General features: G+C 52.6%; 2 protein-coding genes across 3 annotated transcripts in view; both read right to left on the bottom strand.

Annotated features, from left to right (window-relative positions):
- The window catches only part of LOC127481453 (thaicobrin-like), a 43,944-nt gene that overhangs the window by 13,076 nt on the left and 15,187 nt on the right, over positions 1-15,681 (bottom strand). The window contains exon 2 of one of the 2 annotated variants that reach the window (XM_051810777.1): positions 15,247-15,586. The exons of the other annotated variant lie outside the window; for it this stretch is intronic. The gene's annotated coding sequence lies outside the window, so the exon portion shown is untranslated. The remainder of the gene's footprint in view (positions 1-15,246; positions 15,587-15,681) is intronic. 2 annotated transcript variants of the gene reach the window in all.
- LOC127481408 (butyrophilin subfamily 1 member A1-like) lies at positions 634-7,379 on the bottom strand. The gene is made up of 9 exons (XM_051810692.1): positions 7,288-7,379; positions 6,662-6,766; positions 5,983-6,330; positions 5,161-5,442; positions 4,222-4,326; positions 3,628-3,648; positions 2,438-2,458; positions 1,950-1,982; positions 634-1,536 (listed from the first exon to the last, which is right to left on the bottom strand). The coding sequence occupies exons 1-9, from the start codon at positions 7,361-7,363 to the stop codon at positions 1,019-1,021; spliced, it is 1,509 nt and encodes a 502-aa protein (XP_051666652.1). The 5' UTR covers positions 7,364-7,379; the 3' UTR covers positions 634-1,018.

Here is a 15,681-nt window from a genome sequence, read left to right on the forward strand (position 1 = left end):
TTCTGGGAGGAAGTTTTCCCTAATATCCAACCTAAACCTCTCCTGGTGCAATTTGAGGCTGCTTCCTCTTGTCCTGTCCCTTGTTCCCTGGGAGCAGAGACTGACCCCAGCCGGTTCCTCCCTCCTGTTGGGGAGTTGTGGAGAGCAAGAAGGTCCCCCCTGAACCTCCTTTCCTCCAGGCTGAGCCCCCCAGCTCCCTCAGCTGCTGCTGGTGCTCCAGACTCTTTCCCAGCTCTGTTCCCTTCTCTGGACACACTCCAGCCCCTCAATGTCTTTCTTTGAGGTGGGGTCTCACAACCTGAGTCCTGCTGGCCATGTCTGGCCTCAGAGAAAGCACTTACTGCTCTCCTCCACTTGCAGGGGGCAGCTTCCCCTACAGCAAAATCATCTGGAGTTGCCCATCTGGCAGTGCTGGGCATCCCCAGGGCACAGGTGAGCTCATCCCCGGGGTTTGTGCTGCTGGCAGGTGTGGGGACAAGCACAGCCATGGACCAGCCCCGCTGGCATGACTTCCTGGGCTCCTGCAGGATGCACTGAACCCTTTTCTCCAAAGTGCCTGCAACTCCCACAGGCTACAGGGAGGTGGGGATATCCCTCAGAGACAGCCTTGGTACTGACATACATCCAGACAAATCCCACCAGAGGAACTTTATTGTGTACATTTACAAAGTGATCCCTTTTTGGTGTAATTGGTGTTCAAGAGGGAGAGAGAGAGGATGAGACACAACAACCACGAGTCGCAACTGGAGAAATTCTGATGACACAGAAAGGGTTTGTTTTTACCCTTGAGAGAGATGCAGTATTGGACCAGAGAGGTAATGAGACCTTTGCCCTTGGAGACCCTGCAACACTCAGCTGAACAAGGTCCAAAGACACTGAAGGCAGCCCTGAGGTTAACCCTGCTCTGAGCAGGTGGTTGCATCAGAAACCTCCAGAGGTTCCTTCCAACCTCAGTCTTACTGTGAGTCTGAACTCCCCAGGTCCCTTAAAAAAGCCTTGTCTTCCTCCTTCCCTTTCATCAGGGACATATTTCCAGATATGTCCCAGGACCCAGCCAGAACCAAGGGTGGACTTTTTTCCCCCCAAATGATGCCAGTGGAAATGCGAAGATGGGAATCTCCTCATCAACACTGAAAAATGACACCCGTCCCATTTCATAATCCAGAGAGACCCGGATCCGCCTGGGAGCCTTGATTTTGGGAAGGGGAATGCGATCAGGGGAGGTGAGAGCTTGGAAGTGCCCTGTCCAGTTCCCCACTGCCCAGATGCCTTCCTCTGGTTTAAACTCAATATCAATCTTCCTTCTCACATCTTCTCTAGACACCCCCACAGCCCATCCTCCTGCATCCTCCACCTCCACCTCCCAGTAGTGTCTCCCCGAGGTGAAGCCCTCACGGCCCAGAACGCAGCACCACGGGTAAAATCTCTCAGGGGTGTCGGGGATGTTCCGTCGTGTGTCAACTCGTTTCACACTTTTGCCATTGTAAGACAGGACAAGCTCACAGTGGGCTGTGTCTGGATCCAGAACCACGTTCCCTGCAGGAGAGATGGAATCAACACATCAGGGCAGAGCTCGGCCCAGGACACATCTTTGCTGGGGCTGCCTAAGGAAGAAGCAGGGGGGGAGGGAGAGCTGGCAGAGGGTGGCATGGCAAGGTGCACAAGGTGACAACATGAGTGCAAGGAAGAGAAACTGCAGCAGAGAGAACAGAGGGAGCAGAGAGGGAAGAGGATCATCAGCAGAGCTCCAGGATGAAGAATTGTGCACAGCTCACCAAGGACAAGGATCCTCCAGATTTGCCTGGAAGTGGGACATGCAGCAAAGGAAAGGGAGGCTCAGCAGAAGCATGCCTGGTCCCAGCAGCATCACTTGCAGGAGGGGAACTGCCAGGAAGGGCCATTAAAGCAGGCAAGATGATTCAGCACCAGGAAAGACCAAACTTAGTTACCTGCTTCTATAGGCACTGCGTGTCTTCTCCAGGCTTTAAAAAAACCCACAAAAACCACAGGTCAGAGGCAATGGAACACACTGGGGCTGGGTTAGCTCAGGGGAATGATATGCCAGTGGAGGTGCACATTTTCTGAATTGTTGTTATCTTTGTCAAAGTCATCTCACAGCGAGTTGCTTCAAAACTTCAGTGTCTGACTACATGGAAGGGCTCCACCCATTTCCTACAAATCCAATCACACTGCCTGTCCTGACTGGGACATGCATTTATGGTCAGTTTGGACTTTGAGAACTGAAAGAATTTTCTTCTTAGTACAGAACTATTACAAGGAAGAGCCTAAAACCACACAGAGACCAACGGAAAAGAATGTTTCTGAATCAAGTTCTGTATTTGTTCTGTGCCCAAAAGGAGGGCACACATGAAAAACACAGGGGAGAAAAAATGCCCAACTGAGAAGACTCCCACAAAGAGAAGAGAATGATACTCACCGAGTTCCTGGGCTTGTTTCTCTGAAAAGGAAGAGAAAGCAGCACAAATGGGTTGTGGGCCACTGATTTGGACATCCCCTGTCTGCCCTCTCCTGGGACCGCCTGCACGGGCTGGAGGGCGGGTTTGTGCCAAGGCTGAGCAGTGCAAAGCCCTGTCCCACCCCCAGCCTGCAGCTCTGCTCCCCCGCCCATGGGGAGGTTGTCCTGCTCAGCCTGGGGGCAGGAAATGATCTCTGGCAGGTCCCTCATCTCCAAGGGCACCAGGGCACTCCCACCCTGCCACTTCTACTGCTGCCCCCACCCGATCCCATCCTCAGACACCTTTCATTTTGGATTCCCAAATTCACTCTCTCTGTCCACCTATCACCAAGGGAACCATGAAGTGAACCACTTTTTGGTTCACTTCACACTTTAAAAGTGAGAGAAAAAAGCCCAAATGGACCCACCACCCTCCACAGGCTGTAAAAAATCCTTTTCCAGGATAGACTTGTTGGGGTAGGGAGGAGGCTGAAAGTACTCCCAAGGGAAAAGCTGCAGCCCAGGAGCTCCTCAGGACCTGTCTTCCCAAGACTTTTTTGGGTCTCACCCACCCTCCCTGAGCCCGCTGTGGGCAGAGATCAGACCGTGCTGCTGGAGACCTGAGCACGGGCTCCAGCTCCAGGGCAGAGCTGAAGGGGCAGCTTTGCAGCACCAAGGGAGGAGCGTGGGGTGAAATGTCCCCTGCAGTGCTCCCTAAGGGCCCTGTGCCTGTGCTCTGCAGTGCTCAGAACAGCTGAGGCCCCTGCACAATGAAATGTGCTACCCCAAAGCTTCCTCCAGGCTTGGCAAGAACCTCGAGAGCCCTTTGAAAAGCCAAGTTATTGTTGCTACAACATCTATTCACATTTGCTTTGGTTCTGCAATGATTTTCCTGAAAATTACAACGGCATTAAACAAATTAATTCACATGGGATGTAGCCACTGGCCAAAGCATTTCCCTTCCTCATGTCCTCCAGAAATGTGACCCATGAATTCTTCCATTGGAAGAGTTCCCCAGTTTCTGGACAATGGAAAGTAAAGCTTACCTATTTCTTTCTGCTGCTTTCCTGTGAAGAAAGAAAGAAATTCAAATAATTTAGAAACTCATCCCCTCCTAAGAGCACTAATGGACCCCCAGCAGGAAACTGGGGACAGTGGAAAGTAAAGCTTACCTATTTCTTTCTGCTGCTTTCCTGTGAAGAAAGAAAGAAATGCAAATAATTTAGAAACTCATCCCCTCCAACGAGCACTGATGGACCCCCAGCAGGAGTTACAGCCCCCCCAGGGCAGAAGGGCCACGGGGCCTGGACGAGCTGCAGCGCCCGCACGACCCAGCGGCCCCATCTCCTGCCAGGAAGAAAGAGAGGATTTCAGTTCCCTTTATTCCTCTGCACCATCTCCCATCAGAGGGATCTTTGGAAGGAAAGGAGGCCCTGCCAGGCCCCCCAAACTGCCAGGGATTCTTTGCAGGTCAAGGCAAATTCTTGCTCCCTTTCTGTGCTGGGGCAGAGGAGCAGCTGATGCTGCTTTAATGCCAACTTCCTGCCTTGCCTTCTTCTGGGAGAACAAAGCTTTCTTTTCTTCTCTGACAGAAGTTAAGGCCATTGGGTTTTCAAGTTCCCTGGTACCAAACATGTGCCTGAGACACCAGGACAGGACTCTGGTTCCATCCTGGTGTTTCTCAACCCCCTCATCCCTCAGGACTAGAGGTGGCTGAGTAGGATGGCTGCCCAGCCCCTTCTCCAGCCCCAAACCCAGGATGGTACCTTTAATTTTAAGAAGATAAACAGTGATAATAAGGAGAGCAACCACAGCAACCAGGGCCGCGCTCAGGGCAATCTTCCAAGGATGGGCATCTTGGAAAAAGGGATCTGAAAAATAAAATCCCCAAAGGGAGGTTACTGTGCAAGTAGCAATTGAAAGGAGATTATTTCTGTTTCATAAAAGGTCATTCCATCTGAATCCCATTGAGGGTGAAAACCAGACTGTGCTCCACAGAAGGGCAAAAAATGACAAAAAATCCATTTTGGCAATTTTGCACCTGTCTGAGGTTGATGACATTTTGTCTGCATTGCGGACGACTTTTAAAGGGAAGATGGATTTGTAACCAAGTGATTTCTGATTAAATCATGCTTTCATCTTCTTTGGGAAAAACCAAATACATATTTCCTTAAGCAACGTAGGATCAGAAATAGGGTGACGTGCATCAAGAGCAACACTCCACTGCAGAGCAGCATCACCAGGAAAAAAGTAATAGTTTCCTAGGAAATAAAGTCTCCAGGACTTGTTAATTTCTAAACTCCAAGTGCAGCAGGGTGGAGGTGGAAAGGTCGTGCTACTGCAGTGCCCTTTGGTGTATGGTTAATGCAGTTCATCATTGCATCTCTGCTCTGATATATTCCCAGCCCCAAACCAATCACCCAGTGAAAATGGATTTAGCTCCAGTGTTAGGAATGTGCTTCTTTCAGCCAGGGGTCTGTATGAACTCTGCCACAGGGAGGGTTGTAGCTTTGCCCCCCTGACCGGCCCCTGCAGACGGCCCCGGTGGGTTTTGGCAGCGCTCCTGCACCAACGCGGCCGTTTGCACAGGTGGGATGGAAATGGCCTTGACACGCTGAGCACTGTCCTGCCAGGGGCCTGGGGGTGCTGTGCCCAGCACAGCTCCGGGGGGCCCGTCGGCAGGGCCGTGCCCATCCTCGACTCACCTGACACGTAAAGGGCTGATCCCTGCCCTGCTGTGTGCGGGAGGTGCTGCACCGAGCAGGAGAGTTCCTGGTTCCCAGCCCTGGTGAGGATGATGCTGCTCTCAGCTGCAAAGAGCCCGTTCTTGTCCTGGGTAGCGTTTTCCGACAGGGACGGGAGATGGCGCCCGTGGGGATCGTGCCACAGCACCCGGGGCCGTGGGTACCAGCCGGCAGAGCGACAGGCCACCCGGATCCCCCCGTGCTCGTAGCGCTCCAGCGCCATGAGCGGGGCAGAGCCGCTGGCTGCGGGCAAAGAGAGAGACTCTGGGTCACCCTGCGGGCTCCTGGGTATCAGGGGGATAACCTGCTTGGGCTGTTTCTCTCCCTGACGTGGATAAACTGACAGAGACAAATCCCAGATTGTTTTTCAGACGAATGTCACCTGGAGTCAGGACATTTCTTGCAGTCTCTTTCATGGAACAGAGACATTTGCTCTGGAGGCCACTACTGCAGCAAAATAATGCACTGGCCTGGATATTACAACATAAAAGCATCTCAGTATTCTTCCCTTATTACCCAATGACAGATTTTTTTTCTTACACCCACTTTTATGAAGAAAACATTATCAAAAACACTTCTGAAAAAGGAAGTATTTCATGAGCTCCTTATGGCTACTCAGTGGGCAATTTTACCTCTCTGAGACATTCTTGATGTTTTACACCAAGGGACTATAAAACTCTATTTCCAAAGCAACCACCTGAGACTGTTTCTGGGCAGGACAGGGAACAAGAGCACTGGTTGTGAGCAAGTAAATTAGAGGTACCAGGGACACAAACTACAGACCTGTCACCTTGAGCTCCACCAGAGCCTCGTCGTAATCTGAGCCCCGTTGAACAAAGCAGGTGTAATTCCCTGTGTCAGAGAGTTGGACATGGAAGATCCTCAAGTCCGCGCTGCCCTTGGCCAGGCCGTCCTTCCCCAGCTCAGTGCGCCCTCGGTACTGAACCATCTGCTCCCCAAACTGGTCCTGGCCCAACTTGTAGCGATGCACAAAGGGCAAGAACTGCTCCCGAAACCAGGTCACCTCCGTGTCCTGTGCATTGTGCCCCGGGGAGAAGCGGCAGGGCAGCAGCACGTCCTCGCCCTTGGCCACGGTGATGGGGCCGGGGGGTGCAGTGACGGTGAGTGGAGCTGGGAGAGAGCCCGTAGGAAGAAGAGAGAAGTGTGAGTTTGCTGAGGCAGCTGAGCTGGGACACAGCAGCGGCTGCTGCGCGGGGTTGGGGTGCTGCCGGGCTGGGCCATGGCGCTGGCAGCGTCCCTGTGCCGGGGCAGATGAGGGGCTGAGGGCAGCTGGCACAGGGACCCTGCCCTGCAGCACGGCCTGGACACCAAACAGCAAAGGAAAGGGCCTGACCCTGCTCTGTGCTCTGCTGTTCCCAGCGAGATGCTGCACTGGCAGCCAGCAAGATATTCTACCTGGAAGCCATGGCACAGCATCCAGCAAGAACAGGGGGATTCTTACCTGAGTGCCCCTGAGGAACTTGGAAAACTAAAGTGGAAATGACAAAAGCCAGCAGAGAGCAGTGGATGGGGGAACCACAGAGCATCCTCCTCCCTGGAGCACAACCTGGAGATGGGGAAGGAGAGGCAAAGGGCAAAAGGGAAGACAAACAAGGGAATTTAAAACAACGAAACCAACCAAGCAACCAACCAGGATGAATTCACTTTGCAAGGGGTTCATTGCTGATTTCAGCCCTTTCTGGAATGTCAAGGGAAGAAACTTGGATGCCCAAGGTTGAAATCGATTTTCCCTCATCAGACTGACTTTGGTTAGTGCTTTATAGGCAAAGGACCTGACTGGTACCAAAAGTGGTGGGAATTTCCCATGGGAAGGCAAAGGACAAGCTGCACCATCTCCTCCAATTCCAGCAGAAAGGGGCAGTTGTTTTCCTATGGAGCCCTGGCTTTTCTGATCCAGCCTTAAGAAAGAGACTCACAGGGGCAGGGGGAGAAGGACAAACGCTGAGCAAGTCAGGACTCATTGCCTGCACCTCCCTGAGAGTGGGAGAAGGCTTTGGAGCAAGGGAAGCCAAAGAGTCCAAGCACTAATCCAAGGCCCTGCCACCCACCCCCCTTTTTGCCACTGACTTGGTTCCACTTTGCTGACGGGAAGTGGAAACTGTGTCCGGTTCTGGCGGATGGCAGGGGGCGATATCCATCCCATCTTTCCCAAAAGATGCCACGTACCTGGAGACCCTGAGCTCTTTCCTGGACTCTGGGCTGGAGCAGGAGCTGCTTGGCCGTCACCAGGCACCTTGGAGGGGTCCCCTGATCCCAGCTAAGCTGTCTGAAAACCAAAAAACTTATCACCCCGTCCCAGGCTGACACCTGTTTTCTCTTGCTCTGCCTCCTGTCAAAAGTGAAAGTTGTTGAGTAATTTGGGGAGTTTTTAATCTGGACATGCCCTTCTGGCAGCATGCCCAGGCACACCCCTGCTGCAGGGGCTCTCCAGGGCTGCTCCCTGGGCTCAGGAGGGGACAGAGGTGGCAGCACTTTGCACATCCCTGGCATGAGCCCAGAGGCCATTTGGGCAGGAGGGAGGTGATGGAGCCGGGATTCACCCCCAGAGGCAGTGGGTGGGAGCAAAGCCCAGCAGCAGCAGCAGCTTCACTCTTGCTTAAAAGCAATTGGCAGCCCAGAGGCAAGGCCATGGAGGGTGGTTGGTTGAGGCAAAGCTGCTGCCCTGAGGGAGGCAAAGGCAGTGCCCGTGGGCGCTCAGCCCTGGGGGTTCCGGCCCCCTCCCAGCCCAGTCAGGCCTGGGGGCACCTGCTGGGGCAAAGGGAGCTGATCAGGGCCCTGGCCAAAAGGGGTGACAAGGAACACAGGGAAGCAGCAAGGGATGGGTCCAGTGACACAGATGTGTACAGCAAAGGACAGCAGAAAGAAGTGTTATGAGCCAAGCTCCTCACTGGTGCTGATTGCTGGGATCACAGATCCAGAGGTGTCACTCCAGGGACATCCACCCTGGCTTTTATTACTGTACCTCTGCACAGCTGGGGATGGAAGCTGGGGAGGAAAACCGTGGGTCCCAGACACCTGAGGGTTCCAGTGGAAAGGTGTGAGCACTAAAGCCATGTGGAGTGGAAGGAGTCGGGGAGGACAAGGCAGGGGAGAGGCCAAAAGGGTGCAAAAGGGACTGGTCACCAGCACAAGGGAGCCTGTCCCTGAGCTTGGCTGGCCAGTGAGTTGGAGAGCCCAGGGGCAGGCAGGGGTAGGAGTCAGGCCGAGGGTCCCTGCTGGTGTCAGGGGTGCCAGAAGTGTGGGGGGCCTGAGGGCTGCGTGTGTGAGGGCTGCGGGTTTGCAGAGAGCATCAAGCTGGCTGTGGGGGGTCAGAGGGCCCTGGGGTGGGACAGGGGCACCCCTTGGCCAGATGGGCTGTGCCATTGCTGGAGGTGTGTGCAGATGGGCACAGGAAGGCAGAGAGGGTGGCCTGGGTCACCTGCAGCAGTGACCCCCTGCCAGCCCTGCAGGAGGAGCGGACGTGGCTGCCTGTGCTGGGGTGATGTGGGTGCCACAGGGGACCTGTGCCTTTGTCTGGTGGTGTGACTGGGCATGTCTGTGTGTCTGTGTGTCTGTATGTCTGTGTGTCTGTGTCTGTGTGTCTGTCTGTGTCTCTGTGTCTGTCTCTGTGTGTCTCTGTCTGTGTGTCTGTGTCTGTGGGTAGTGGGTTTGTTTAGCTGAATAACATCCTTTCCCTAGGAGGGATCTAGAAGAAGTCATCTGATGTATAAGGACCAATGAGGTATTCCATAACATGTTATGTCAGCTCAGATATAAAAAAGCGAGGAGGAAGGTGCTGGCTCTCCTCTTCCAGGAGAGCTGCTGGGAACAGCTCCTGGTGGCACGGGATCATCAGTTCTTGTGGAAAGTAGAATTTTACTGTTAATTTCCTTTGCCTGTGTGTTTGTAATGTTACATCAGTTTTTTTCCTTTTTTCTCCGTATAATTATAAAACTGCCTTTCTTAGGAAATCCCGGATTTTATGGGTTTTTTTTCCATCCCCCTTGGGGAGGAATCAGCACAGCCTCGGTGAACCCCTGGCGTTCAGCCAAGGTAACCTCCCACACCTAACCTTTATGTGTCTGTGTCTTTGTGTCTGTCTGTATGTCTGTGTGTCTGTGTGTGTGTGTCTGTGTGTCTCTGTGTCTGTGTGTCTGTGTGTCTCTGTGTCTGTGTCTTTGTCTTTTCCTGTGGTTCCTCCCAAACCAGCCTGTCCCCAGTCCTGCTTTCCCAGACCATATCCCAGCTCCAGGCAGCAGAGCCACCTGGCAACAGCTGCCCTCTCACCCTGATGGATTTTGTGGCTTTCAGAGTTATGGGACAAAGCAGAGTGGACCCCCCTGAGTTCCCTATGAGTGGGGATGAGGCCATCAACCCCAGGGCACACAAACAACTGCCTGGAGAATACAGAGCTGTGCTGCAAAGCCCAGTAAGTGCTGTCCCCCATTTACCAGCTGAGCCATGGAGGCGGCACATGCCCTGCAAACATCTCCACCATGATCCCCTTGGCAGCAGGAGAAACCTGGGCAAAGAGCCAGGGCAGGAGCCAGCCCTCTCCCTCGCCCCAGTGTGCAGCCTGGACACCCAGAGCAGGGCCACTGCTCTGTGCCTGCTGTCCCCAAGTGCCCTCCCAGCGGGCTGGAGGTGCCTGTGGTGCTGCTGAGCCAGGAGGGCTCTGAGCATCCTGCCCAGGGAGATCCAGGTTCCTGCAGTGCTCAGGGGCTCTTTTGACCCCCCTGCAGCTGCAGGAGGGAGGGGCCCTGTGGCAGAGCCTGTGCTGCAGACAGGGCTGGGCACTGTAGGAGCAGGAAGAGCAGCCAAATTCAAGTGTTAGATGAGGTCACAGGTGGGCTGGAAGCTTCAGGGCAGGGGGGGCATTGCCCAGAGGAGGGGAGGGAGAAGCTCCATGGGCTGGTCCCCCAGACACACTCCCAGTCCCAGCTGTGCTCTCCAGGCCATCCAGCCCCTCTGCACTGTGCTCTGCTCACTCAAACAAGCTGCAAGTGCTGGGCAAGCTCAGTCCAGCCAGGAGCTGACAAGAGATCAGGGGAGTGGGGCACAGTCTGAAGACCTGCCAACTCATCCCAAACCTCCCTTCCTGCAGCCCACCTACAGGTGAGTGCTGACTGTATAAAGAGTGCTGGAATAATGTGACCTTTCCATCCTTGCTTCTCTGCTTTGTCATCTTTAGGCAGTCTCAGAGTCCTGCCATTGGCACTTTCAACAGGGAATCCTTCCTGCCCTCCTGTTGATTTTCTGTACATGTGCTGTCATCCAGGCTGGAGAGAGAAGAGAGTGAGACCTTGGTGAATGAGGTGGAGGAGATGAGTGGAAGAGGTGAGTTTCAGGAGGGAAGAAGAGGGAGAACTGTCCTCTGTTGAGGAGAAAAAAAAATGTATCTTCTGCTTTGGAAGAACTCTTTAGGTTCAAAGCACCTGGAGCTTGTCCCAGCCTGGGCTTGTCATGGCTTGGGACTCGGTGGCTGCCACACCCCCAGCTGAGCTTCTTGTGCTGATCTGTTGAGCCACCACCAGCACCAAAGACACCTGAGGTGACATCCTCAGCCCCTTCCTTTGCATGGAGAAAGAAACAGGAATTTGGGGCCTCGAGTTCTGGGTCTTGGGGTAACATCTCTCCTGGTCTGCACTGGTTTGTGCCCAGACCTGCCTGTTCTGCTCCTGCAGCCCCAGGGACTGCCAGGCTCAGGTCCAGGTGTCTGCACTGCAGATGTGCCCCCACCCACTGACGTGCATCCTCCCCCAGGGAACGGGGGTCTCCGTGGCCAGGCTGTGTGCAAGCTCCTGGGGCAGGGACAGGACTGGGGCAGCACTGAGGCTGGTACCCAAAAGTCGGGCTACTGAAGAACATCCCAACAACAGACAGGTGGATCAAGCTGCTGAGATTAAAGTGTCTGAGGTGGATCTGGACTGGCAACATAAAGGTGAACTATTTCTGGCTTCATGGGCCCATGACACCTCAGGTCAGGAGGGAAGAGATGCAACATAGAGATGGGCTCATGACCAAGGGGAATTAACCATCTCAGGTTATCCATGACTGTGAATCATGTGCTGCAATCAATCAGGGCCAGGCAGGTAAAGCCTCTGTGATGTGGGGGATGATGGTTGAAATCAAAATCTGGGGAGGCCTGGCAGAGTGATCCCATCCCATCCCATCCCATCACATCAGACTCCCCAGACCCACCAAGGTATGTGCTGTGTGCTGACAGTGGTGGAAACAGTCCCTGGATGGCTGGTGACACATCCTGTGCCTCACAGCCCTGCCTGGAACACCATCCTGGGCCTGGAAAAGCAGGTTCTGGGGTGATGTGGCCCCCCAGCCAGAACTGAATGGGACAATGGGGCTCCTTTCAAAAATAGCCTCACAGGCACCTGGGCAGAGAGCTCAGGATGGAGTGGGTGGATCATATTCCCTGTCGTGCACCAGCCTCTGGGAAAGTGGAATGGTACAATGGACTGTTAAAAACCACATGGAAAGCAATGGGTGGTGAGGCCTTCAAACGCTGGGATCCACATTTAGAGAAGGCCACCTGGTTAGTTCACACCCCAGTGTTATAGGTAAATGAAACTTAGGCCGAAATATAGCAACAAAAATTTATTAAAGATTTCTATAAAATGCAAACAAGCAAATCAGCGCGCTGGGCTGCCGGGGAGACCCCTGCTCCACTCACGGCCAGCAAAGCAGTGGGCAAAACCAGTAACCTTTATCCCCTTATCCATTTCCCTCCCATAGTCACTTGTTATCCCTCTATTGGATCCGAGTTCACAGGTCTGGTTCTGGTTGGTTCTCTTGCAGGCCCGCTTCAGTTGCCAGGGACTTTCCTACCCATAGTTTTAATTCGTTCTTCGTCCTTGGGGCCTAGTGTGTGGGTCCCTCCAGATGTTCATCTTGGATCCTCTTTATCATCCTCGTACTTGACCCTTTGATCCTTGTCCTTCCCTTCGTTACTTTAGGCGTACACTTTTAGACAATATACTTTTAGAAAAACAAGATACAAAAGACTTATTCAACAAGGCATAATAATTTGTCTTGTCAGCTTAAGAACTGCAAGCTGCAGGACTATCAGCCTATAATACTGACAGGTTAATTACCCATTCTGGAACTTACAGTCCTTTGGCCTTAACAGAACATTGATTACAATAATATATATATATATATATATATATATATATATATATATAAATATAACATGCAATACCATTGAATGAGTAAATTACTACTACTAATTTTATGAGTAAATTACTTTACTACTGCTAATCTATTACACCAGCCTCCACCAACCCAGCTGGCCCTGCCCAGTCAGAACCCCCACATAGCACAGAAGGGGATAAAGTCCCTGTGGTGCACATGAGAAATGTTTGGAGACAACACTCTGGATCAGTCTTGCCTCAGGCAAAGGCAAAGCTATGCGTGGGATTGGTTTTGCTCAGGGACTTGGTGAGTGATGCAGAGGGATGGGCAAAGACAATTTGTACCTCCAGGGGATTTGATTTTTGGGTGAGAACAGCCTGTACTGTTGAATTGCACATGTCATACTGGTTGCTGAATGCCACTGCCACTGTATCCTGTAAGTGCCATGGAGAATGAGTATGGACTGCTCCAGTTACACCAGTGATGGACTAAATGAACTCAGCCAACAGCTTGGGGGATGGTCTGTGACTCCTGAAATAATAGCTTTGCTTGTTTAGAGTTCTATGGATATAGTTGAAAGGTGTTAAAGCTGAGCAGGATGTGGATGGTACAGACTGAGGGGTGGGTTGTTATTGTTGCAGCGGTCAAAAGTAAAGAAAAAACACGAACAGTCCAGTACCGAGCAAAGTACCAGTTTCTTTATTATTTCCCACAAGTCTTTTTATATCTCATGTCAGCAAGCATCAGCAGGCAGGTGATTGTATTTTTTAATTAGCTATTATTTGTTAGCAATACTGTTGGCAAAGTTGGTGTTCTCACAGGACTAAACCTAAACACTCCATAGCTGTCTTCTTTCAGCCAGGGCTCCGTACATACCTCTCCTATCTCAAGGATACACCCGTAACTTTCCCAGGTCAAAATCTTCTTCCAAAGAGCTAACAGACCCTCTGTCAGCCCTGACAGTGGGTAATATCCTGGATTCAGAGATAGGAGGTGGAGTTTTAGCACCGGATGTTCAATACCGTCCATGTCACATCTCGGGGGTGTTTTTCGGCAGGAAAGGCCGAGCGCCAGAATCCAGATGTGTGTCATTTTTGCTCCGACTCTTCAGGAAAAAGGTGTCAGGATAAACCTCTGTGGATCCAGACCCTGCCACCACCAGCAGTCCCCTCCTCATCCCTTGGAGCCACAGCTCCAAACAGGTGGAGCTGAACAAAGCAGTGAAATGAGGACTCCAGAGGGAGCTGGAAGACAGCAGTAGTGTGGGAGGTGGCCCCAGGGAAGGGAGCAGCCAAGCCCAGAAGGAGAGCTCTGGAGCCACCCCACAGTGCCCAGAGAGAGAGGAGCCACTGCAGAGCTGCCCGTGGCTAAGCCCCAGCTGCCACACAGAACCAACCCCCAGCACAGTGGAGCTTTTGTCCCCATTTTCCCACAGTTTTCTGTGCTGGAGGAAGGGAAAGAGTTGCTGTGGGAACCCCCTGCCCCTTTGCCTTTGTCTGGGGCAAACACATGGAGCCAGCAGCATGGGAATGGCTGCCACCTTGGTTTTCTCCCAGGGGGCCAGGGGAAACCTTCCCTTGGTGTGGGGAAACTCTTGACAGGTTGTGGCAGCCTCTCAGCAACCTCTCCGAGCTCAGCTGCCAGAAGGGGGGAGACCTCTGGTGACTCCCTGCAGGGCTGGCAGATGAGTGCCTCAGTGGCCCTTAACACAGTCCCCCACTGGGAGCACTCATCCTTTCTTTTAGGGGGTCTGCTGTGTTCTGCTGCTGCACTTTCTCCTGGCAGACAGACCTTGCTCAGGGGTGTCTACAGCTGCTAAAGTGTTGATTCCGGGTTTGGTTGTGATGCTGAAGGGTGGAGACTGAAGCAGAGTCCTGCTTTTGTGGGCCACCAGATCTGAGGCGCCTCATTCTCAGTGCTGACGGTCCCAGAAACCTGGTTCTAAACCCACCCACCTGCATCCACCTCAGCTCCTCTAATACTGCACAGCCTTTGAACTCTTCCCTGCTCCTGACAGAACACATCATCAACCTGTGCACACCTTTTCTCCAGGAGGAGGGGCTGGGCACTTGTTGCAATGGGATCTTGGGGTTTAGAGATGGAACAAGAACTAATAGTGTTTGCAGCAGAAGGTCCCAGAGAAAAATTCCTGTGCTTTGATTGGAAGAAAGCAGCCAAGCAAGGTGGGGAATCCATGAAGAAAGGAGCTGAAGCAGCCGAGCAGGCGATGCTGGGTTGATGTAGAACCAGGGGTATTGTCTTAAAGGAGGTCATAAGGCAGTCACTCAGAACTTTGGGGGCTCCAGACGCAGATGACCACCAGAGATCCCCAATGAAGCCCCTCAGAGACCTTAATAGGACATGTATGCATGGTAAGAAGTGTTGAGAAATGTCATGGATATGGAACAGGAATGTGGGGAACAAAACAGGAAGAATCATGTCATACTAACATATCAGCTTGTGCAAGTTTGGAGCTGGCTTCCCACCAAATCTCCAACTCTCGACAACAGAGCCCTGCTTCCCAGAGAGGGGAGAAAAAAAACCCAAACAGCCAAAGCTATAGCAAATATATATTTTACATATAAAACAGATATATACCGTGAGAAATACTATATACCTATAACCCCAGAAACCCCAAATAGCTTCCTAAAGGGAAGAGGGGAAGGGAGAAGGGAAAAAAGGACAAAAAAAGGATGAAAAGGGACGGAATCAAAGCAGGTCTACACAATCTAAAAACCCGGTAACCAGCAAACTAAAGAACTGGCAAAATCTCCCCACTTCCCTTGAGAGGAGCAGGACGGCTGGACGCGGCCCAGCACTGTCCCCTCACGCGGGGCAGACAACAGCAGCCACTGTGGGCCTCAGCTCCAGATGAGCGAGACCAAGACAGGCACCCACCGTTCTCGAACCTCGCCGCAAAGGAAGAGAGCGAACCCTCTTATCTCTGCCTTATTTATACCCCAGGTGACATAAAGGAACAGCATGGAACACTTCCTGGGTCACCTTCCTCGTTCCTTCCTGGTTACAAGCTGGTCTCCAGGAAGGCCTGGTGTGAAAACTGTCACACAGCTGTGGTGAGGATCCCTCTGGGTGCACTTTGGGAACTGATTCCCAGGGCACCCGGCGTGCTGGAGTCACTTCACTGCACCCTAATAAAAGAAGGCCTGGCTTCTCAAACTCCCAAATTTGGTCTTGGAGGTTTCTTTCAAGAGCTGAGTTTAGGCAACAAACCCACCACCTGGACTGCAGTCTCCCTCCTTACCAGTTCTGTTGGGGTGAAGCCTTCCCTTGGGAAGGTCCAGGCCTGCTGGATCTCCATGGAATGGAGGGTCT

This window comes from Manacus candei, unplaced genomic scaffold (assembly GCF_025592945.1).
Source record: "Manacus candei isolate 608988 ecotype Guabito, Panama unplaced genomic scaffold, ASM2559294v1 h1tg000078l, whole genome shotgun sequence".
Lineage (NCBI taxonomy): Eukaryota > Metazoa > Chordata > Aves > Passeriformes > Pipridae > Manacus > Manacus candei.

What these genes read in the sequence shown, in the direction of transcription:
- LOC127481408 (XM_051810692.1), bottom strand. Translation starts at nt 7,363, where the DNA reads ATGGGATGGATATCGCCCCCTGCCATCCGCCAGAACCGGACACAGTTT. An exon ending in CGTCAGCAAAGTGGAACCAA is followed by an intron (nt 6,767 to 7,287) that starts GTCAGTGGCAAA and finishes CCCCATCTCCAG; the next exon opens with GTTGTGCTCCAGGGAGGAGG. An exon ending in AAAGCAGCAGAAAGAAATAG is followed by an intron (nt 2,459 to 3,627) that starts GTAAGCTTTACT and finishes CTTCCTTTTCAG; the next exon opens with AGAAACAAGCCCAGGAACTC.